At 38.4% G+C, this 23,797-nt stretch overlaps 1 protein-coding gene and 1 long non-coding RNA gene across 17 annotated transcripts in view; one reads left to right on the top strand and one right to left on the bottom strand.

Moving 5' to 3' along the window:
- Window positions 1-9,976, top strand: part of MBNL1 (muscleblind like splicing regulator 1) — a 202,158-nt gene extending 192,182 nt beyond the window's left edge. For 14 of the 16 annotated variants that reach the window (XM_067737485.1, XM_067737479.1, XM_067737482.1 and 11 more), the window contains 3 exons: window positions 692-786; window positions 3,869-3,943; window positions 6,555-9,976. In XM_067737485.1, the coding sequence (XP_067593586.1) occupies window positions 692-786; window positions 3,869-3,925 (152 nt within the window). In that variant the 3' untranslated portion in view covers window positions 3,926-3,943; window positions 6,555-9,976. The remainder of the gene's footprint in view (window positions 1-691; window positions 787-3,868; window positions 3,944-6,554) is intronic. The other 2 variants (XM_067737475.1, XM_067737477.1) reach the window with 1 other exon arrangement.
- On the bottom strand, window positions 25-23,330 carry LOC137224686 (uncharacterized). Its single transcript, XR_010943442.1, has 2 exons — window positions 23,237-23,330; window positions 25-2,814 (listed from the first exon to the last, which is right to left on the bottom strand). It is a non-coding gene; the product is annotated as an uncharacterized lncRNA (long non-coding RNA).
- Between the last annotated feature and the right edge of the window lie 467 nt (window positions 23,331-23,797).

Below are 23,797 nucleotides of genomic sequence, written 5' to 3'. Positions count from 1 at the left end.
GTAGGTGCCAGCTTTGTTTCTTGATTATCTTAAACCTATGGTGCACCTCACAGCCCCTCAAAATCCACTGCTAAGTTTAACTTATATCTATTGGGCAAGTCCATTTCCTTTTTACTAACACCTGTCAATTAAATGCCATTTTCTATTTAATTGACATGGACTCACATAAATGTTTTCTTTACACACAAGTTTCCTTTAGTCACCTTTAGTGGATTTTGATTGGACTATGAGTTCTGGTGTGTAAGAAAAAAAAAAACTATCTCATAAAAGTAATATATTGTATATTTTTACAATAGTAAATAAGAAAACATACTTTTATTCAAACAGATAATTGTATATATGAAGTAAATACCTGTATTTTGACTTAGATTTTGAATGTCTGACTATGAACACTATATAAAATTCTTGTTTTTGACTTAGCAAATTAAGCCTGTTTGTGTCAATTTTCTTGATTTGATGGTAACAAGCTTTTTTTCCCCTTTTTTTTCTCTTTCATCCCCCTTCCCCTTCTCTCCTTGGAATGTTGTCCTGCTTTGCGCTGTGATTGCATGTCACTCACTGGTGATGATGCCCCGTCACACGGCTTGTTGCTGTGATAAATACCATGCCCAATTATCTCCTCCATGTTGCCATGGTTTCCATATTGCTACACTCTTCTGTATGTTTGCTTATATGATTTTCCCTCCGAAAGTTCCCATGGTGCACGGTGCTACGCCAGCCACTGTGTCCGCAGCAACAACATCTGCCACAAGTGTTCCCTTCGCTGCAACCGCCACAGCCAACCAGGTTTGCTAATTTACAGCTTTGTTTCTTAAAAACCAACTCTCGTAGGGCTCAGTCCAACAGCCCTGACGCACGTGGATTTCCCACTGAGGTCCGTGGGAGTCGCGTGTCTGTGAGGGCTGTAGAGGGTGCTTTAAGAGCATGGGGTTTCAAAGATACCTCTTGTTGGCCTACACATTCTCTCTGATGAGCGGCAGAATGCTTTTATGCCATTTATAAGTGCTCCAAAGTTGTCGCAGCTCCATTTCTAAAGCTACTAAAATGATATTTACACAAGCAATTCTCAGTTGGGCTCAATCCATCACGCAGGTGTTTCGACCAATTGAAATTATATAGGGTAGTGTATACAGGTGTTGAACTACAATGCGGCACACCTGAAACTTACCATTTTTAAAATACAGGTGATTTTAAGGTTTTTGTTATACGCATTTGATACATACAATTTCTTAGTTCTTGCCCAAATTCTTCATAAAAAGCAAAATATTTAAATGTGTTATCTATGCCACAAATGACCACTCTTGTAAATAGAGTTTGTTATAAATTCATTATAGTTTTATTCAATAAGCAGATTGCATATTCAAAATAGGTTAAATTTGTGTCCAAGTTTTGATTCTCAATGATTTAAGGGAAAAAATAAAATTCCTAAGTGCTCTTATTTCTGTAACTACTCAGCATAAACGTTGGAGGGTTATGAAGGAAAAAAAAAAAAGGCATCCAGTACGGCAAATTGAGTCATTCTATGTTCCATACAAGTTTATGGAGTGACAGATACACAGGGTATTTTTAAGTGGAAGGAATCTGTTTCAGAAATTTAAACTTTATGATGTGAGTATTCAAAAGAAATTAATTATTAAAATATTTACATTTTAAAATCTGCATGGATTCAACGAGCGTTTTCTGCTCCTATTTAAAATTATGTTCTAGAAAATACTGGTTGAATCAAAGTCAAATTTATGTAAAGTAGGTTTTGGCTTGAATATATAGATATGTTTGTTATGAACGTAAAGTTCAGTAGGGTTAATAGCATATGAAAAAATCTAGAGGCAAATCAAGTTTCAGATAACCCCCAGACCAAGGTTAAATGTAGCCAAATGATTCTCAGAAGAACCAGTATCAGATGGGAATCAACATGTTGCCCCTTTGGGAAAAGAAGAACAATTAAGTACCATCCGAATTCGCAGTTATTGCTATAAGGAGTAGCCACCCTTGTTTCTGTAGTGCACCGTGTACTGTTGAAGAAGAACTATAAGCTATTAGTACAGCCATTAAAAACTTTCAAAAGCAGCATGCCAAAATGGGTGTATTTTAAAGTTTCAGACAAGCTTTAAACATTTCTTGGCAAAGAATCGTTAGTTTTTCCGAAGCTTGTCAAAATAGCCCTGGATTTATGCTCACACATCAGACTCATTTACAAGAATGCTAGATTGTGCATCTGTGGCATGTTAGTAAGTAATCTATGGTAGAAATTTCTTAATGGAGTCAATGCAATCCGTTGATGGGGCAGATTAATGATGTTGAACTCTCTTGTGTGTACCATGTATGACTATAGAATTGCTGGTGTAAGCAGAAGTACAGCAAAGCAAATTTCAACATGCCCTGGCCACCTTGGTTGTAGGGGACACTTTACTCTTTGCATTGTGCTGTGACCATTTCATGCATAATCTTGGGTCTTCATACTGTTTCACAACCAAAAGAAAGAAAAGGGAATGGATATATGTATACACACATATATTATATCTACATATACATACATATGTATATGCCTACAGTACAGTAGCAATGCTGGAAATAGCTGACGCCACAAAATGCAGCCTGCATGCAGGCAGAAGTTTATAGCTGGCCCTTCATCTGCATCGATTGGTGTTGAAGGTCCTTGGTATGTTTCGACAGCCCCATCCTTGATGCTTCTACACTGTTGGGTGCAACATCCTGTCCTGCAGCAGCAGGAAAAATGGTATGAGAAGCTTCATTATGCTTGGAGCACATTTTCGTGCCATTTGCCAATGCTGTAAAATTGTGTAAAGATATCATCTGAGAAATGGAAATAAAATAGAGACATAATTAATTTACACTCCAGACTGTGGACTGTAATATGTTGAATTGGTCTAGGACAACTAAATCGAAACAACAACAAAATGCCTTCATGTATGTGATTTTACTGTTCTCCCATCAACCTTGCCAAAATGGGACTCGGGCCATTTTAGAGATGAGGAAACCTAAGCATAGAGTAAGTGCTTTGCTCAAGGTTACACACCGGGAAATGGATCACTAGTGTTAGAACCCGTGCTTTCACTCCTCTGATTGTCTTCGTCTATAGGATAGATGTCATACATCTGTCTCCCAGGATAGCAGTCATACTCGTCTATAGGATAGATGTCATACATCTGTCTCCCAGGATAGCAGTCATACTTCTGGGGTGGAGGAGAATCAAGCTGCAAACTGGAAGATCTTGGCTTTTGGGATGACTGAAACAAGTCACCTCTATATTCCTTATTGTATTTCCTTATTGTATTTTCTCTCAAGTTTTGTAATTCTCTTGCCCATTTAAAATACAATAAAATGTGCAATTAGGATTCAGAAGTGGGTTCTGAAGTAGATTTAACACCGTTATCCAGTTCTTTTGAAATACTCCTTTATAATTCTTACCTGGTACTTTTAACTTGGAAAAAAAGTTAGACACCATCAGTTGAATGAAAATGTAGAAACTGGTTGCACAGAAATAGGCAAGACATTTCTTACTTTACTTTTTGGATTCCTGAATAACTGAAACCACAGGTGTGTGTGTGTAGGCCAACAAAAAGGGCTTCTTTCAGTTACTGCTCTGCATGAATTTTTGATAGTTTTACTTCTCTTCCTAAAAACTGATAACATTTATAGAATAGTATTTAACACAGAGATTTTTAAAAATGAGTTGCTACTTTGGCATTAAGTTTACATTAACTTACTGTTATGTTGACCAGATAAGGACTGTCACCTCACAGCTGAATTTCACTTTTCTTAAAAAATTTAATATTAAAATGTTTTCATCTCTTGGTTGTTGGCTTGCTTGCATGGGTCATTCATTAAATAATTTTTTATTTGCTAGATACCCATAATATCTGCCGAACATCTGACTAGCCACAAGTATGTTACCCAGATGTAGAATTTTCATCACTACACAGTAAGTTCATTGTGTAATATAGAGTGTATATCCGTGGTAGTTTTTTTTTTTTAAGATAATAATTGTGTAATGCACTTAAGAAAATTTTATAAAATTTCAAAGAAAGTATTCATGTAGAGCTCACAATTTTATCTTAGATGGGTTATGAGAAATTTTATCATGTGAATTCATAATAAATATGTTGATGTCACTTAAATATGTGTAATACTTAGGATATATTAATTTTGTTTTTATTCCATATTAGAAATAAACACAATAGTGAAGAAAAAAGGCAACTTAAAACTAAATAGAAGGCATAGATCAGAGGCTGGCAAACTTTTTCTTGAAAGATGAGATAGTAAATATTTTTGGCTGTGTGGGCCATAGGGTTTGTGTTACAGCTGCTCCACTCTGCCACTGTTGCACAAAAGCAGCCAGAGACAATGTATAAACTAAAAGGTGTGCTGTGTCCCAATAAAACTTTATTTACAAAAACAGGCAGCAGGCCACATTTGGCTCACAGGCAGTAGTTTGCTGATTCCTGGTATAGGTCAGCATTTATTTTATTCAAAAATTGCTTTGCTAAATCCTAAATGAGAACATGTACCCACTTTACCCCGTGCTTCGCTACACACAGGGTCATTAGAATATGAAGAGTCTGATTTAAATAAATATATTCACACACGGACGTATGTGCACGTGTACACACACACACACACACACACACACACACACACACACACACACACACACACACACACACACACACACACACACACACACATCTATATATCCAGGTAAACTTTAGGTACTTCAGAATAGTCACCCTGGAGGATCATATAATTCTAAAGATGTCGTTTCTCAAATGATTTGAAAGTCTTTTGGTTTACTTTCAGACACATTGACTTAGATACTTGCAAAGATGACCATTTTTCATCCATAGAGCATATGTTTTATTCAGTATGCATGTATTCAAGTTATCTACATGCTCAGAAGTGTATTAAGTATCTATTTTTATATTTAGAAAGAGCCATAATGCTTAAAACTGAGTCTGGTAAATAAGATGGGTGATCATTCTTTGTTGCTTCCTTTCATTCATTTATCTGTTCATTATTTACAAATGATTTTTTGGTGCTACTGTGTGTTAATTACCAGGTCGAGGAAATAAAGATGAGCAGATGATGAGATAATGATGTAACTTTCAGCACTCTACATTAAAATAAGAGAGGTGTGAACACATTTCTCTTGGAGCAAAGATGAGGGAGCAGCTCTTCCTAACAGAGTCAGAAATTAAGTGAATTTGGACAATCAAGATTGTTAGAGTGAAGCGAGATGTCACGGCCTTACAGAAGAAGGGACAGGGGTGTTGAGTCAGGAGATGGGGCAGTTCAGAGGCCCTTGAGCATAGCAACAGCTGGTCAAAGGGTGAACCCACGTAGGAGAAGTGTATAGATGAAATCTGAGAGCTGTTTAAGAAAGAAATAGACTCAATCTGAGAAGTACTACCAGAGACATGCTGCAATCCTGAATTAAATGACTGAAACTGATTTTTGTGTTTCGTAAGTTCTCTCAATGCAGTTCTGATAATGTTTATTATTCTGAACAATAGCCACATTTTGAATAAGCACATCGCTTTGTGGTCTGTAGGTTTGGAAATAGCGTTGTCTTTTTGACATGTTAAAAGAAAACTGTTTCAAGCTTTTAGTCAGTTGGGTGTGTTTGATATGTATATCTGTAACTACGTTCTATTTCTTAGCAATAATCCAGGTTAAAAAAAATGATAGCAAATGGCCGTAAGTTCATCAATTAGCAAAACAGTGGATTTGTGTGTATTGAAACTTAGGCTCTTTAATGTTCTGTTTAACAAATGATTACTCATTTTCATGAGGAGTTACAATACTTAAACTGGTTTTTGAGTGCAGCAAAATCGTGATTTCTTTCATTCTCTAGGTTGTGTGCTAAAGCATATTTTAATATGTAAAGATTCTCTGGGAACAAATTTCATGTAAAAACTGGAACTCAGTTCACAGGTGCATTGTAATATCAGTTCAACCTTAATTTGTCAGGAGCATAAGGAACAATTTTTATTTTCTTGCTTTAGTGGGAAAAATCCAAACGTTATCCAAAACAGTCATGTAGAGTATCGTTCTTTTATTTTTTTCCAAACACATACTGTGCTAATCAAGCACCCAAAGAGAGCAAATTGTGTTTAACAGGATTGTTGCATGGATTTTAATTTCGTGGGCCAAACCATTACTCTTGAAACCTATTAACCTTTAGAAGTAAAATGAGTTGTAAGTTCTGCCCCACAATGACAGTGGTAAAAAGAGCTCTACTACATTATGCCCCTTGAGTCTACAAATGTATTTTATACTTTGAGCTTGGTGTTGGGTGATATTTGTTCAGAGTCTACAGTTTCATTAAGCTGTGCATGTCATTTTATTCTCGAAGAAATGATAAACAAATGTAGGTCCTTTGTACTTGTGAAGTGTTTTTTGTTTTTACATGAAGATACAATATACACGTGTTCACTCTTTAAACCAAGAAATACAGTTTTCATGTTGAATGCATATTGGAAACTGCTGTTAGATATTGGCTGTTTTAACGAAGATTATCTCTTTTTCCCTTGCAGATCATGCTAAGGAGGAAAGGACAGTGTGCTTGGTTAGAGTAAAGGACGAGGTCATTAACCATAGTGTATATACCGTCAAGCAACACACACAAAAACCCCTCAGCCACAAGACATCCGCATATTGCATGTTAACCAGAAGACAAGACAACATGGAAATCCACTGCACACTGTTGCCTATACACTTTGTACATTTAATTGATATTTGTGCTGAGGTGATATTCCTGTCTAAAAGAACAACATTGTCTTTCTTTTCTAGCACAGAGTGATGCATTCAAATATGCAGACCTAATTAGTTTCCTATATATTCATGCCATCTTGAAAAGACAGACTATGGTGTAACCATGATTCTATTATGTATTGGTACGTCTGTAGACCAAGATATAATTTTTTAAAAATAAGTTTATTTCTTTCAAGGTTTACAAATAACAAAGGTGCACCTTGTATTTAAAATTGCCATTATAGATGAGCGCGTGCATGCACAGTCATTTTTGTTTAAGAGTAATATTTTTAATGTAGTAGATTTTAAGATGTGGTGAGGGAGGGATCTGACAGAGATGAATGTGCCAAGCAAAACCACAACTGTGTATCTTTTAAAGCACATCATGGCTTTAAGTACCATGTTGTTAAGGATTCTCATGAAGTGCCATAGACTGTACATCAAACTAGAGTATTATTTCTTCAGTGTTACTGTTTTCGGAGCCACATTTTGTTGCTTATTTGCTAGTACTAATCAGTCAAAGGGCACCATTCTTTTTTTTTTCCTTTGTTTTTTTGGAAACCAAAGCTGTCTCAGAAATGGCCGATTTAACTTTACAGTAACAAAATAGACAGCACAATACAAACTCTCTCAATACAGATAAACTCACACATACTGGAGATATATAGATATATATATATAAAATTATTTTAATGCATTGTAGTGTAATATTTATGCATACTATACTGTATAACATGTTATTCAAAAGGGATATGCCATTTCTGAGACACGATAACAAAAAAAAAGTTGGAGGAAATTATTTTGCTTCTATTTATAGCTCTGTCAAAAGTCAGAAGACTCTAAATGCTTTGCAAAAATGGTTTCACATTTGCTTAAAGGCTTCATCACAGTCACATTTAAAATAGTGACTCTAAACAAAGAAGAAAGCAGCACTCATCAGATGCATGATAAACCAAAATATGAAAATGGGAAATGTTTAATTAACCTAGTCACTGGGTGGGTTAAGTACATGGGTGAATTTTATATGTGATTTGTTTTGTTTTGTTTTGTTCAGATTTACTGCTTATAGCCTTAGAAAGCCTTTTACAAAATTAAAAAAAAATAGATGTGCATTCAGTTTTTAAGAATGGATTCATCCAAAGGAATTCCTTTTTTGTGGTTTGGATGTTGCAGCTAGTAAAGGATATTTTTGCTCTGTTCAGCAGTTCTAAAAATTGCTGAAGTAGGGGCCAGGTCACTGGTAGTTCTAGTATGGAATGGGAGAAGTGAAAGTTCAGTTCTAGAACTTTCCATACTTCCAAGTTTACTGCAAGTTTTTATGCTTGAGAGAGATGCTTTCTAATATAAGACTGATGTGTTGATTTTACTGATTGTACTGTACATCTATTAAAGCCTTAGATTATTACATTACGGGTTGGAACCCATACCAATGTAATTTCAATCGTGTTAAGAGAGTAATGGTGACTCCATATGTTATTGTAGTTAGTTACATTATAGAATATTACTTATTTTTCTTGTTAAAATGTAGTTTTTCATTTCCTACATTTATTAGATTTCATTTTCTATTAACAATTGAATACCATTTCAGTTTATAGACTCTTGTTTTATTAGATTTTACCGATGAATTTTTCAAAATACAAAAAAAAATTAAAGTAGTTTTTCCTTCATAACATACTCAGTTTTGAATTACATGTAGTGTCATATGAATATTCGTATTATTGTTAACTAAATGATTTATATTTTACTGATTTAATATTAAAGTGTAAGAATGTCAGTCATTGTTAGTTCTTGTCTAGTTTTCATTAAAAGAACAAAGATCTTTTATATGGATATCTTATAAATATATAATCATTGCTAAGTAAGAAGTTAAGTTGTTGCTATCGCAACAATCCTGGCAGACAATTGAGTAATATTTTGATGATTTATTTTGTTTGTAATTAGTTATTATAAGAAGATCTAGATCCTAGATATTAGAATAAAATTTATTTTCTACTGTATCCATTTCAAATGTTAAAGTATTGTTTAATATTTTTGAAATCCCTGAATATCAGGCCTTGTTATAAATAAGCTGCATAATCAATAAATAGAACAAGGGACTTTTTGTTGATAATCCAAATACTCAAAGTTTACGTAATGAGAATTATAGCGTGTGTGCAAACTCTTGAGGGTTGATTATGCTGCAATTTAGCATGTTGGAACGTCTAGAGAGAAGGTTGACTTTTTGCACTTCTGTATATAGTCAAAAGAGAGAAACCTGTATAATAGTAAGATCTTATTTTGAATAAAAACGTCTATAATTACAAGGAGTTTTGTTAAGGCTAATACAATGACAGACTGAGCAAAATTGCTTGCAAAAGTGGCACAGAGTTAGCACTCCATACCCCTTCAAACATGTTGCTTTGCTTTTTGTGGACAGCTTGTAGTTTGCCAGGATTTTTTCAGCTGGAAAGATATGCCATCCTTCCGAGATCTCATGACTGACAAAAACTCCATTGGGCCAAATCTGCCTGAAGATCATTACCAAAACTAGCAGGTACTTCAACCATTAAGGTGAAATCATGGATCAAATATTCCTTACATTTTTCAAAACTACTGCATGTTTAAAACTTCAACAAAACAAAAAAGAGACAGAACTATACTAAGGACATATACTATTCAAATCAGTTTCTGCCAATTTCAGTGGTTTATTGTTCACACACAAAAAAAAAAGAAAAAAATCTTCAAAACAAGTATTGACTTTCACAAAATTTCAACCATAAACAGGCAAACCAAACAGCACACAGTAGCTATAGTTGTTATGTGATTGTTTTTTAATTGCTGTAGGATCCTGTTCTTTCAGCAGGTGAAAAAGATAAAACACAGTTCAAATTTCATGGTTTTAATTTTCAACTCAGAAGCACTCAAAAAAGCAAATGTGATAATGGGCACTTGTTTAATGAATTAGTGTATCCAGCCTTCACTCCAGCTGGTTATGGTGTTGCACTTACCAGCAACCCTACGCTTTCATCTGCTGAAAGGACAGATGTGCTTGGTTTTACTATTATGTAATCACAACTTACTTTCTGCTTGTAGTTGCTTAAAATTATGTATTTTGTCTTGGGCTGCAATTTGTTTTATGCTTATTTTATTATTACTGCAGTAGTTGACTTTGCTGTATGGAAAAATAAAGTGAAATTGCCCTAATAAAACTTCTCTTTCTTAAGTATATTTGTGTATCTGAGATTGAAGAGTAAATTATTTTTGTGCGTTTCAAGCATCCATGCATGTCTGTCTTGACGAACATCATGATGTAGAAATTCAATATAAGGTGTTAACTGATGGCAAGTAAGGCACTGACTGTCTTCCCCACTAGCCTCTCAGACCAAGAGGGAGAATCTGAATCATGATGTATTGCCACCCACTGCCCAGTGTTCTCTGAAAAATCTCGTCCTCCTTTCCTCTGACACTTTAAGTGCTGTTTGATAGATTTTAGATGCTGGAGGGGAAAATTCTAAGGGAAAAAAGGAAATTCTCATCAATTCTTTCTGTAAACGAAATTTTATTTGCCTGACTGCCCCAGGAGACTGGCACTGGATGTCAGGCAATCTGAGAGAATAGTTCAATAAATGCAGTAATGATGACACTTGATTCAGAGGGATAAAGGTTTATGCACACACACAGCTGAACCAAGCCATGACATGACTCTTGGTTATGTTTGTGTGCGTGTGTGTGTGTGTGAGTTTTTTAAATGGTGAATTAAAAATTCTGTTGAAGTGAAGCCTGGTATCCCACATGGCTTTGCATTTTGCAGTTTTCTCGGATAGTCAGTGAAAGCCAGAGTTCCAATGTGAAGAAATTTGCTCATTTGATCATTTAGTGCTACTCTGTGTGACTGTGTCACTTGACGTTTATTTGGTCAGAGCCTACAAATTCTCCTTTGTAGGTCAATGCTTGTTTTCCAAAACATACTGCAATAAAAATAACTGCATTACTTATGATTAATACAGTTCTGTGACTGGCTGAGTTCTGTGGAACACTTCCGTTGTTTTCAGTGGACTCAACTATTCAAGGTGCTGCACCCCAGAGAGTAGCTGCCCTGGGGGAGATTATCTAAAGCAGGGGTTCACAGCCTTTTTGAGTAACAGCAAAACATCTGGCTCCTCTCCAATTAGTGATAGTACTTTTGGGTAACTTTTAACTGAAAAAATACGGTAACAAATAGCAATTGTAACGTTTTTGTTAATCACAACAACATATACATGCATCTGAAAAACAGTCATTTGAGATACTCATTCTCCAGACAATGCTTATTGTTCAGAAGGAGTTATTACTGTAGGGACCACTAGGGGTCCTCAGCTCACAGGATGGGGCCCTGTCTTAGAAGTCTGGTTTCTTATTTCATTACAGACCCTTGACATTCACGGAGTTTACACCTTGGAATGGCCCTGAAGATCAGTGACAATCTAAATTTGACTGAGGCGCACCTTCATACAGGAAATAGTCACTCAACATGGCAGTGAACCTGTGGGACAGTCAGCAACGAGATTTTGCTATTTTTCTACTTGTTTTTTTTTTTTTTTTTGCGGTACGCGGGCCTCTCACTGTTGTGGCCTCTTCCGTTGCAGAGCACAGGCTCCGGACGCGCAGGCTCAGCGGCCATGGCTCACGGGCCCAGCCGCTCTGCGGCACGTGGGATCTTCCCGGACCGGGGCACGAACCCGTGTCCCCTGCATCGGCAGGCGGACTCTCAACCACTGCGCCACCAGGGAAGCCCTTTCTACTTGTTTTTACTCCACTCACTGATGAGTCTGAGGCAGTCACTTTACTATTTGAGACAGTCTATATGTTCTGGAGAAAAATTATAATGTTCAAGATTTGGAAACTTATTACAGCCTAGAACACATCCACTTTAATGTTCAAAGTCCGCGTATTAATATGAAGGGATACAAAATGCGAAAGTTGGAGAATTAAATGTTAAAGGATTTGTTTTGACTTTTCTTGACCTTTCAAAAACACTGAACCTCCCTGAAGTGACTAGAAAGTGGCCTTGTGCTACGGCTGGCCTCAGCCCAGCCTCCAGCATACGGCCCTCGCTATGGTTGGTCCCAGCTATGCAGCACTTGGGGTGGGCAGTAAATAAATCTGAAGCTACCCTCAGGCTGTAGCTGTGTGAGGCCACACCAGGCCACAGCTTACAACTCCAGACTTCTTATGAGTTGGACTCTAGGTTCTCAAAGGGCCCTGTGTGTTCTGAACTCCCGAAGAGCAAAATATAGATGTGTGCTGGGGCCGATGGAGATGCTGGAGAACTCTCCTTCCTCCAAGCCCTGTAGCCAAACTCCCTCAGAGCTGGCACTTGCCCCGGACACCTGGCATCCTCAACTGCCCTGTCCTACCCTTTGCCTGTCCTCCACCAGGGGGCTGAGGCAACCAAGGGGGTCAGAGCTACTCCTTTTTGTCTTAGGAAGCAGCCCCCTCGGTTCTCTTCCTTTTTTGTCGTATGAGCTTTTTCTTTATTCATGGGATATTTTTCTTTTGCTAATTAAATGTTGGGGAAAAAAATATAGCCTGCCCTTGAGTGTACCATTTTAGGAGAAAAGAGCAGTGGCAGATTAGAACACAGACAAAATCTGTTACTATTAGTGACCTATTTCGGTTTTTCAGAAAAAATTTACTGAAGCAAGTGCGGTCAGTTTCTTTCTCCCTCACTGGGTTTCATAATGACAAGACAGAATTTCTAACAGGTAGAGAATAAACCTGAAGGTTCGTCCATGGTGGTGGGGGGCCACCGGGTTGTTATGTGAATTCTGACTGCTGTCGGTCACAGGTGCCTCTTGGTGGAGCCTGGGCTGTTGAATCCCTGCCCTTGGAATTTAGCAGAGCCTGGTGGCTGCGTTCAACTGCGGCTTCAGGTGGGCTTGTATGATTCCACTGCAAAGGGCACAATTTCACTGGAGGGAAATTTTAACTATTGCAACCACTGCATGTGCTGAGGTCATGAATTCATCTAGGAAATAAAAAAGCATAGAACACTTCCATAGAAGTGTTCCACATCTGGATGAGTCCTCAGACCCCCAAGTGCCTCGCTTATTAAATCTGTTCTGACACTAGATATACAGTAGCTATAGGGGAATTAAATAATGAAATATACCCCCCAAGCTATAGCTGAAAGGCAATTGCTTGGACCAGGGTAGCTGTGACTGAAATTACCCATGCAGACAGGATCCATTCACAGGAGAACACCGTGTTCACAAGGGGTGTAGAAATAGTGGTGGTGGTGCCTTTCAAGGTCTGGACCTCAGTGAGCAGTCTGCAGAAGAAGTCCATGCTTGAACTTAAATGTAAAGCAATGCCGTGCCAAAGAACCAGAAAGTTAGCCAAGCAGATCTCCAAAATCTATTTAGAACAGCACACAGTACACTAGTCTAGAAAAGAGTATTATAAGTCTCTTGACTAAAGTCTTATGGTGAGAGACCCCTGAAGTCGCATAATATAACAGGACTTTAGGTTTCGGATGAAAGTAGAAGGACATCTGAGGAGCTTGACTTTAGGTTTTGGATGAAAGCAGAAAGACATCTGAGGAACTAGAAGCCTGCAGCAGAGGCTGAACAAAAGAAGCCTTTGTAATGGACAACTAGCAAATTAACAGTCGAAATCTGGACACGGTGAATGGGGCTTCAGTAACAGGAAGAACGTCAGCACTTGCTCTGCTTTGCCTTGGCACTGGGAGGCACTGCCTCTTCCTTTCACAAATGCAACCAATTCCCAGATGTGGGCTTAGGTGGACTCTGAAGATAGATAGAAGTAGTAATATCTGGAGGGTTAAGGAATGAGACAGAGAGAAGGGCACTTTTGACAACCTTGTGCATGTTAGCGGTGGGTACTACCCAGGGCCACCAACAACACAGTTGCTGGTCAAACCACAGGAAAAGAGTATAACCTCCTGAAATGATTATTGTTAAGACATGCATTGGAAGCTTCCTTAAACTCATAAAAATCAAAGCTACTCATTAGAAATGGCATTAAAGCACTGGGGGAGGCACTGCAAGTGGTTAAGATCAAGGGTTCTGCAATCAGTCCACCTGGACTCATGTCTCAAGTTTTCAGTTCTTTGACCTTGGCGGAGCCACATCACCTCTCTGGGACTCAAGTTTCCACCTTCGTAAGATAGAAAGAGCAATGAGAATATTTACCTTGCAGGGTTGCTGAATGGTTTCCAGACTGAATTAACTGGGGCATCATTAAAAAAGTATTGATGCTTGGTCCCTTCCACCAGACATTCTGATGTAATTGCTATGGAGGCAACTACTGGGTTAATGTATATAAAATGCTTAGAACAGTGCCTGGCATACAGCAAGAAATGGATACATGGTAACAATGATTGCTATTTTATCATTATCCATTTTTCAAATGACTCCACGTAATCTTTAATTTTCATCCTAGTTCTTAGGTTACACATCCCTTTCAAAGCAGCCATGGACATACTCTATTTGTGTCATCTCTAATTCTATCTTTCCTGTTCAGAAGTGAAACTCTATCTTCCTGTTATTTACCACCACAACAGGTCCTGCTCATTGTTGCAAATACAGCGAACATTTCAAAACTAGAATCAAGTGCTTTCTGACTCAGTGAACATTTTAAATTCATGAGCCAGCATGATATGATCACAGACCATACTTAACCATGTCAATTTGAAAGCGACCCTTTAGATGTACCTAAACTCAACTATTGGAATTCCCCCTTTACTTAAATCAAGATCAAATCATAGAATGGATGCCTTAATGATCATGAAAACTGTGTCATTAATATATTTAAAGTGTTTTATTATATTTATCAAAATATTTCTAATTACATTTGAGTGGCACTACTATATTTATCATATTTCATCATAGGTTTAGTTTAGATGCTTAAATTAGCACTGACTCGGCTCCATAAACACACATAAGAATCTAGCCAGAATTGGGAGATTGGGATTGACATATATACACTAATATATATAAAATGGATAACTAATAAGAACTTGCTGTATAAAAAAAAAAAATTCAAAAACAAACAAACAAAAGAATCTAGCCAGGCACCATGCTGGGCTTGAGCTGCAAGGTTGAAAGGCAAGAACCTCACAGGGCAATGACTAAAACAAGACGTATAGGCCACTGCATACACACGGAGCTAGTATTTCCTACCTCCCACTCCTGCTCCAAGCCCTTAACTGAACCACAAAATAGATTAGAATAGGTTAAATGAAAACCACCCTCTCTTCTCGAATACAATACTATGACTACTCTATTCATTATCCAACTCATTTTATCCTTAAAAAGTAACCTGAGGGGCGGAGGGGAAGATGGCAGAAGAGTAAGACGCGGAGACCACCTTCTTCCCCACAGATACACCAGAAATACATCTACACGTGGAACAACTCCTACACAACACCTACTGAATGCTGGCAGAAGACCTCAGACCTCCCAAAAGGCAAGAAACTCCCCCACGTACCTGGGCAGGGCAAAAGGAAAAAGAATAAACAGAGACAAAAGAATAGGGACGGGACCTGCACCAGTGCGAGGGAGCTGTGAAGGAGGAAAGGTTTCCACACACTAGGAAGCCCCTTCACGGGCGGAGACTGCGGGTGGCGGAGGGGGATAGCTTCAGATCCTCAGAGGAGAGCGCAGCAACAGGGGTGTGGAGGGCAAAGCGGAGAGATTCCCGCACAGAGGATCTGTGCCGACCGGCACTCACCAGCCCGAGAGGCTTGTCTGCTCACCCGCCGGGGCGGGCGGGGCTTCGAGCTGAGGCTTGGGCTTTGGTCGGAGCGCAGGGAGAGGACTGGGGTTGGCAGCGTGAACACAGCCTGAAGGGGTTAGTGCACCACGGCTAGCTGGAAGGCAGTCCTAGCCTGGAGGGAGTCCGGAGAAAACTCTGGACCTGCCGAAGAGGCAAGAGACTTTTTCTTCCCTCTTTGTTTCCTGGTGCACGAGGAGAGGGGATTAAGAACCCTGCTTAAAAGAGCTCCAGAGACGGGCGTGAGCCGCTGCCAAAAGCGCGGACCCCAGAGACGGGTGCAAGACGCGGCTAAAAGCGCGGACCCCAGAGACGGGCGGGAGACGCTAAGGCTGCTGGTGCTGCCACCAAGGGGCCTGTGTGCGAGCACAGGTCACTATCCACACCCACCTTCCGGAGAGCCTGTGCAGCCCGCCACAGCCAGGGTCCCGGGATCCAGGGACAACTTCCCCGGGAGAACGCATGGTGCGCCTCAGGCTGGTGCAACGTCACGTCGGCCTCTGCCGCCGCAGGCTTGCCCCGTACTCCGCGCACCTCTCTCCCCTGGCCTGAGTGAGCCAGAGCCCCCAAATCAGCGGCTCCTTTAACCCCGTCCTGTCTGAGCGAAGAACAGACGCCCTCCGGCGACCTACACGAAGAGGCGGGGCCAAATCCAAAGCTGAGCCCCGGGAGCTGTGCGAACAAAGAAGAGAAAGGGAAATCTCTCCCAGCAGCCTCAGAAGCAGCGGATTAAAGCTCCACAATCAACTTGATGTACCCTGCATCTGTGGAATACCTGAATAGACAACGAATCATCCCAAATAGAGGAGGTGGACTTTGAGAGCAAGATTTATGATTTTCTCCTCTTCCTCTTTTTGTGAGTGTGTATGTGTATGCTTCTGTGTGAGATTTTGTCTGTATAGCTTTGCTTCCACCATTTGTCCTAGGGTTCTATCCGTCCGTTTTTTTTTTCTTAATAATTATTTTTTAATTTAATAACTTTATTATATTTTACTTTATCTTCTTTCTTTCTTTCCTTGCTTCCCTCCTTCCTTCATTTCTCACACCGTCCCTCCCTCCCTCCTTTCTTTCTTTCCTTCCTTCTTTGCTTCTTTTCTTCTTTCTTTCTTCCTTCCTGCCTTCCCTTCTTTCTTCTTTTTTTCTTTCTTTCTTTCTTCCTACTTCTACTAATTCTCTCTACTTTTTCTCCCTTTTATTCTGAGCCGTGTGGATGAAAGGCTCTTGGTGCTGCAGCCAGGAGTCAGTGCTGTGCCTCTGAGGTGGGAGAGCCAAATTCAGGACACTGGTCAACAAGAGACCTCCCAGCTCCACATAATATCAAACGGTGAAAATCTCCCAGAGATCTCCATCTCAACACCAGCATCGAACTTCACTCAACGACCAGCAAGCTACAGTGCTGGACATCCTATGCCAAACAACTAGCAAGACAGGAACACAACCCCACCCATTAGCAGAGAGGCTGCCTAAAATCATAACAAGTCTATAGACACCCCAAAACACACCACCAGACATGGACCTGCCCACCAGAGAGACAAGATCCAGCCTCATCCACCAGAACACAGGCACTAGTCCCCTCCACCAGGAAGCCTACACAACCCACTGAGCCAACCTTAGCCACTGGGGACAGACATCAAAAACAACGGGAACTACAAACCTGCAGGCTGCAAAAAGGAGACCCCAAACACAGTAAGATACGCAAAATGAGAAGACAGAAAAACACACAGCAGATGAAGGAGCAAGATAAAAATGCACCAGACCTAACAAATGAAGAGGAAACAGGCAGTCTACCTGAAAAAGAATTCAGAATAATGATAGCAAAGATGATGCAAAATCTTGGAAATAGAATAGACAAAATGCAAGAAACATTTAACAAGGACCTAGAAGAAGTAAAGATGAAACAAGCAACAATGAACAACACAATAAATGAAATAAAAAATACTCTAGATGGGATCAATAGCAGAATAACTGAGGCAGAAGAACGGATAAGTGACCTGGAAGATAAAATAGTGGAAATAACTACTGCAGAGCAGAATAAAGAAAAAAGAATGAAAAGAACTGAGGACAGTCTCAGAGACCTCTGGGACAACATTAAACACACCAACAGTCGAATTAGAGGGGTTCCAGAAGAAGAAGAGAAAAAGAAAGGGACTGAGAATATATTTGAAGAGATTATAGTTGAAAATTTCCCTAATATGGGAAAGGAAATAGTTAATCAAGTCCAGGAAGCACAGAGAGTCCCATACAGGATAAATCCAAGGAGAAATACGCCAAGACGCATATTAATCAAACTGTCAAAAATTAAATACAAAGAAAACATATTAAAGGCAGCAAGGGAAAAACAACAAATAACACACAAGGGAGTGCCCATAAGGTTAACAGCTGATCTCTCAGCAGAAACTCTGCAAGCCAGAAGGGACTGGCCAGACACACTGAAAGTGATGAAGGAGAAAACCTGCAACCAAGATTACTCTACCCAGCAAGGATCTCATTCAGAGTTGATGGAGAAATTAAAACCTTTACAGACAAGCAAAAGCTCAGAGAGTTCAGCATCACCAAACCAGCTTTATAACAAATGCTAAAGGAACTTCTCTAGGTAAGAAACACAAGAGAAGGAAAAGACCTATAGTAACGAACCCAAAACAATTTAGAAAATGGGAATAGGAACATAAATATCGATAACTATCTTAAATGTAAATGGACTAAATGCTCCCACCAAAAGACACAGATTGGCTGAATGGATACAAAAACAAGACCCATATATTTGCTGTCTACAAGAGACCACTTCAGACCTAGAAACACATACAGACTGAAAGTAAGGGGATGGAAGAAGATATTCCAATCAAATGGAAACCAAAAGAAAGCTGGAGTAGCAATTCTCGTATCAGACAAAATAGACTTTAAAATAAAGACTATTAGAAGAGACAAAGAAGGACACTACATAAGGATCAAGGGATCAATCCAAGAAGAAGATATAACAATTGTAAATATTTATGCACCCAACATAGGAGCACCTCAATACATAAGGCAAATACTAACAGCCATAAAAGGGGAGATCCACAGTAACACATTCATAGTAGGGGACTTTAACACCCCACTTTCACCAATGGACAGATCATCCAAAATGAAAATAAATAAGGACACACAAGCTTTAAATGATACATTAAACAAGATGGACTTAATTGATATTTATAGGACACTCCTTCCAAAAACAACAAAATACACATTTTTCTCAAGTGCTCATGGAACATTCTCCAGGACAGATCATATCTTGGGTCACAAATCAAGCCTTGGTAAATTTAAGAAAATTGAAATTGTATCAAGTATCTTTTCCGACCACAATGCTATGAGACTAGATATCAATTACAGGAAAAGATCTGTAAAAAATACCAACACATGGAGGCTAAACAATACACTACTTAATAACGAAGTGATCACTGAAGAAATCAAAGAGGAAATTTACAAATACCTAGAAACAAATGACAATGGAGACATGACGACCCAAAACCTATGGGATGCAGCAAAAGCAGTTCTAAGAGGGAAGTTTATAGCAATATAAGCCCACCTTAAGAAACAGGAAACATCTCGAATAAACAACCTAACCTTGCACCTAAAGCAATTAGAGAAAGAAGAACAAAAAACCCCCAAAGTTAGCAGAAGGAAAGAAATCATAAAAATCAGATCAGAAATAAATGAAAAAGAAATGAAGGAAACAATAGCAAAGATCAATAAAACTAAAAGCTGGTTCTTTGAGAAGATAAACAAAATTGATAAACCATTAGCCAGACTCATCAAAAAAAAAAGGGAGAAGACTTAAATCAATAGAATTAGAAAGGAAAACGGAGAAGTAACAACTGACACTGCAGAAATACAAAAGACCATGAGAGATTACTACAAGCAACTCTATGCCAATAAAATGGACAACCTGGAAGAAATGGACAAATGCTTCTAAATGCACAACCTGCCAAGACTGAATCAGGAAGAAACAGAAAATATGAACAGACCAATCACAAGCACTGAAATTGAAACTGTGATTTAAAATCTTCCAAAAAACAAAAGCCCAGGACCAGATGGCTTCACAGGCGAAGTCTATCAAACATTTAGAGAAGAGCTAACACCTATCCTTCTCAAACTCTTCCAAAATATAGCAGAGGGAGGAACACTCCCAAACTCCTTCTACGAGGCCACCATCACCTTGATACCAAAACCAGACAAGGATGTCACAAAGAAAGAAAACTACAGGCCAATATCACTGATGAACATAGATGCAAAAATCCTCAACAAAATACTAGCAAACAGAATACAGCAGCACATTAAAAGGATCATACACCATGATCAAGTGGGGTTTATTCCAGGAATGCAAGGATTCTTCAATATACACAAATCAATCAATGTGATAAACCATATTAACAAACTGAAGGAGAAAAACCATACGATCATCTCCATAGATGCAAAGAAAGATTTCAACAAAATTCAACACCCATTTATGATAAAAACCCTGCAGAAAGTAGGCATAGAGGGAAGTTTCCTCAACATAATAAAGGCCATATATGATAAACCCACAGCCAACATCATCCTCAATGGTGAAAAACTGAAACCATTTCCACTAAGATCAGGAACAAGACAAGATTGCCCACTCTCACCACTCTTATTCAATATAGTTTTGGAAGTTTTAGCCACAGCAATCAGAGAAGAAAAGGAAATAAAAGGAATCCAAATCGGAAAAGAAGAAGTCAAGCTGTCACTGTTTGCAGATGACATGATACTATACATAGAGAATCCTAAAGATGCTACCAGAAAACTACTAGAGCTAATCAATGTAGTAAAGTAGCAGGATACAAAATTAATGCACAGAAATCTCTGGCATTCCTATACACTAATGATGAAAAATCTGAAAGTGAAATCAAGAAAACACTCCCATTTACCATTACAACAAAAAGAATAAAATATCTAGGAATAAACCTACCTAAGGAGACAAAAGACCTGTATGAAGAAAATTATAAGACACTGAAGAAAGAAATTAAAGATGATACAAATAGATGGAGAGATATACCATGTTCTTGGATTGGAAGAATCAACATTGTGAAAATGACTCCACTACCCAAAGCAATCTACAGATTCAATGCAATCCCTATCAAACTACCACTGGCATTTTTCACAGAATTAGAACAAAAAATTTCACAATTTGTATGGAAACACAAAAGACCCCGAATAGCCAAAGCAATCTTGAGAATGAAAAACGGAGCTAGAGCAATCAGGCTCCCTGACTTCAGACTATACTACAAAGCTACAGTAATCAAGACAGTATGGTACTGGCACAAAAAAAGAAGTATAGATCAATGGAACAGGATAGAAAGCCCAGAGATAAACCCATGCACATTTGGTCACCTTATCTTTGATAAAGGAGGCAGGAATGTACAGTGAAGAAGGGACAGCCTCTTCAATAAGTGGTGCTGGGAAAACTGGACAGGTACATGTAAAAGTATGAGATTAGAGCACTCCCTAACACCATACATAAAAATAAGCTCAAACTGGATTAAAGACCTAAATGTAAGGCCAGAAACTATCAAACTCTTAGAGGAAAACATAGGCAGAACACTCTATGACATAAATCACAGCAAGATCCTTTTTGATCCACTTCCTAGAGAAATGGAAATAAAAATAAACAAATGGGACCTAATGAAACTTCAAAGCTTTTGCACAGCAAAGGAAGCCATAAACAAGACCAAAAGACAACCCTCAGAATGGGAGAAAATATTTGCAAATGAAGCAACTGACAAAGGATTAATTTCCAAAATTTACAAGCAGCTCATGCAGCTCAATAACAAAAAACCAAACAACCCAATCCAAAAATGGGCAGAAGACCTAAATAGACATTTCTCCAAAGAAGATATACAGACTGCCAACAAACACATGAAAGAATGCTCAACATCATTAATCATTAGGGAAATGCAAATCAAAACTACAATGAGATATCATCTCACACCAGTCAGAATGGCCATCATCAAAAAATCTAGAAACAATAAATGCTGGAGAGGGTGTGGAGAAAAGGGAACACTCCTGCACTGCTGGTGGGAATGTGAATTGGTACAGCCACTGTGGAGAACAGTATGGAGGTTCCTTAAAAAACTACAAAAAAAAAAAACAAAAAACAAAAAACAAAAAACTACAAATAGAACTACCATATGACCCAGCAATCCCACTACTGGGCATATACCCTGAGAAAATCATAATTCAAAAATAGTCATGTATCAAAATGTTCATTGCAGCTCTATTTACAATAGCCCGGAGATGGAAACAACTTAAGTGCCCATCATCGGACAAATGGATAAAGAAGATGTGGCACATATATACAATGGAATATTACTCAGCCATAAAAAGAAACGAAATTGAGCTATTTGTAATGAGGTGGATGGACCTAGAGTCTGTCATACAGAGTGAAGTAAGTCAGAAAGAGAAAGACAAATACTGTATGCTAACACATATATATGGAATTAAAAAAAAAAATGTCATGAAGAACCTAGGGGTAAGACAGGAATAAAGACACAGACCTACTGGAGAACAGACTTGAGGATATGGGGAGGGGGAAGCGTGAGCTGTGACAAAGTGAGAGAGAGGCATGGACATATACACATTACCAAACGTAAGGTAGATAGCTAGTGGGAAGCAGCTGCATAGCGCAGGGATATCAGCTCGGTGCTTTGTGACTGCCTGGAGGGGTGGGATAGAGAGGGTGGGAGGGAGGGAGACGCAAGAGGGAAGAGATATGGGAACATATGTATATGTATAACTGATTCACTTTGTTATAAAGCAGAAACTAACACACCTTGTAAAGCAATTATACCCCAATAAAGATGTTAAAAAAAAAAGTAATCTGAGTATTGAAAAAATATTTATGAGTTAATATGTTCACTGTAGCATTTTTTCATAATATTAAAAACCAAGAGCAGTCTTTGTTTCAGTATTTAGGAAATGACTAAGTAAAGTATTAGGGAGTATTTTGTATTTAAAAAGGATTTTTTCAAAAATGATTTGGTCACATAGGAAAGTAACTTTAGTGGTAGGATTATAGGATTATTATTTTTAAATTTTCTGGGTTTTCAAATTTTCTAAGCGTTTTAGTAAACATTTATTGCTTTTCATTTAAATTGCTTCATATTTTTTCCTTTACTGTTTACGATAAATTCATTTAAATTGTTTCTTAGAGCAGGCACCCATTTGAGTTGGTTTGCCAAATTCAGAGTATTAAAATGTGTTATCTAAAACATGCACTTATCTATCACTGTTAGTTGAAAATTGTATAAAATATCTTGCTGAATCAGTGAAATATGTATGTTATTTTAGGGAAGACTCTTAGTATAATCTTGTATAATCTTTGGTCTTAATTCTCCAAGATTATAACTAGTTTCTGGGTGATTATATCATTCGCTATTTACATTTTATTTATGGCACAAATTTCTATTTTAAACCAATCAATCAATTTATTTAGGTGTTTTCCTCACCTTCCCTGTCCTCAGAATACTCTAAATCATCAAAATTGTTTCATATATATTTATTATAATTTAGTGGAAAAGACAAGTAAGTGTGCGGAACATACCTTAGGAAGATTTGCTAGCAAGGTAAGTATACTAAGCTGGGAGATGAGGGCAAAGTACTCTCCAAGGAGGTGACATTGGAGCAGAGACCTGAATGGAGTAAGGCAGCATCCTCTTACCTTGGAGGCATATCCTTTCCAGCCATCTCTCCTATTGAATGCTGACTCATCCTTTCTGCTTAATTAGATGCCACTTCCTTTAGAAGCATTCTTCTCTTCCTTTCTGACAACATGAAAGACACATTAGTTATTTCTTGCTTTACTTTCTCAGGGCTGATTGCTTTTACCTCCACTTCAGTACTTACTCTTCCTGATATTACAGGAAGACTATCACAACTTGGAATCTGCCCAAAGAAAGGCATTTTCTCACCAGGATTAGCCAGCCAGTCTTACTCATCTGTGTGTGGCATTCAGTGCCTAGCACTAGCTTTGTATTTAGGAGGTGCTGGTTGAAGGTTTTGTTTACTTGAATTTTAATTAAATGTATCTCCTATCCTCGCTGAAAATGCAGATCAGGAACATTCTACCTAACTCTGCTTTTCAGGTCATGAAAACAATGCAACCACTGAATATCTAGAAAGATTGATGGCATTTCAATGTCTTCCATTGTTTGAAAAATTGTCTGGAGAAATGAGCTGGTATTTCCCAGCCCACAGCCCACTCTAAACTCCTTGAACTGTT

This window comes from Pseudorca crassidens, chromosome 5 (genome assembly GCF_039906515.1).
Source record: "Pseudorca crassidens isolate mPseCra1 chromosome 5, mPseCra1.hap1, whole genome shotgun sequence".
Taxonomy (NCBI): Eukaryota; Metazoa; Chordata; class Mammalia; order Artiodactyla; family Delphinidae; genus Pseudorca; species Pseudorca crassidens.
The sequence above is the reverse complement of the archived record's forward strand: the minus strand, read 5'-3'. Positions and strand labels throughout refer to the sequence as shown.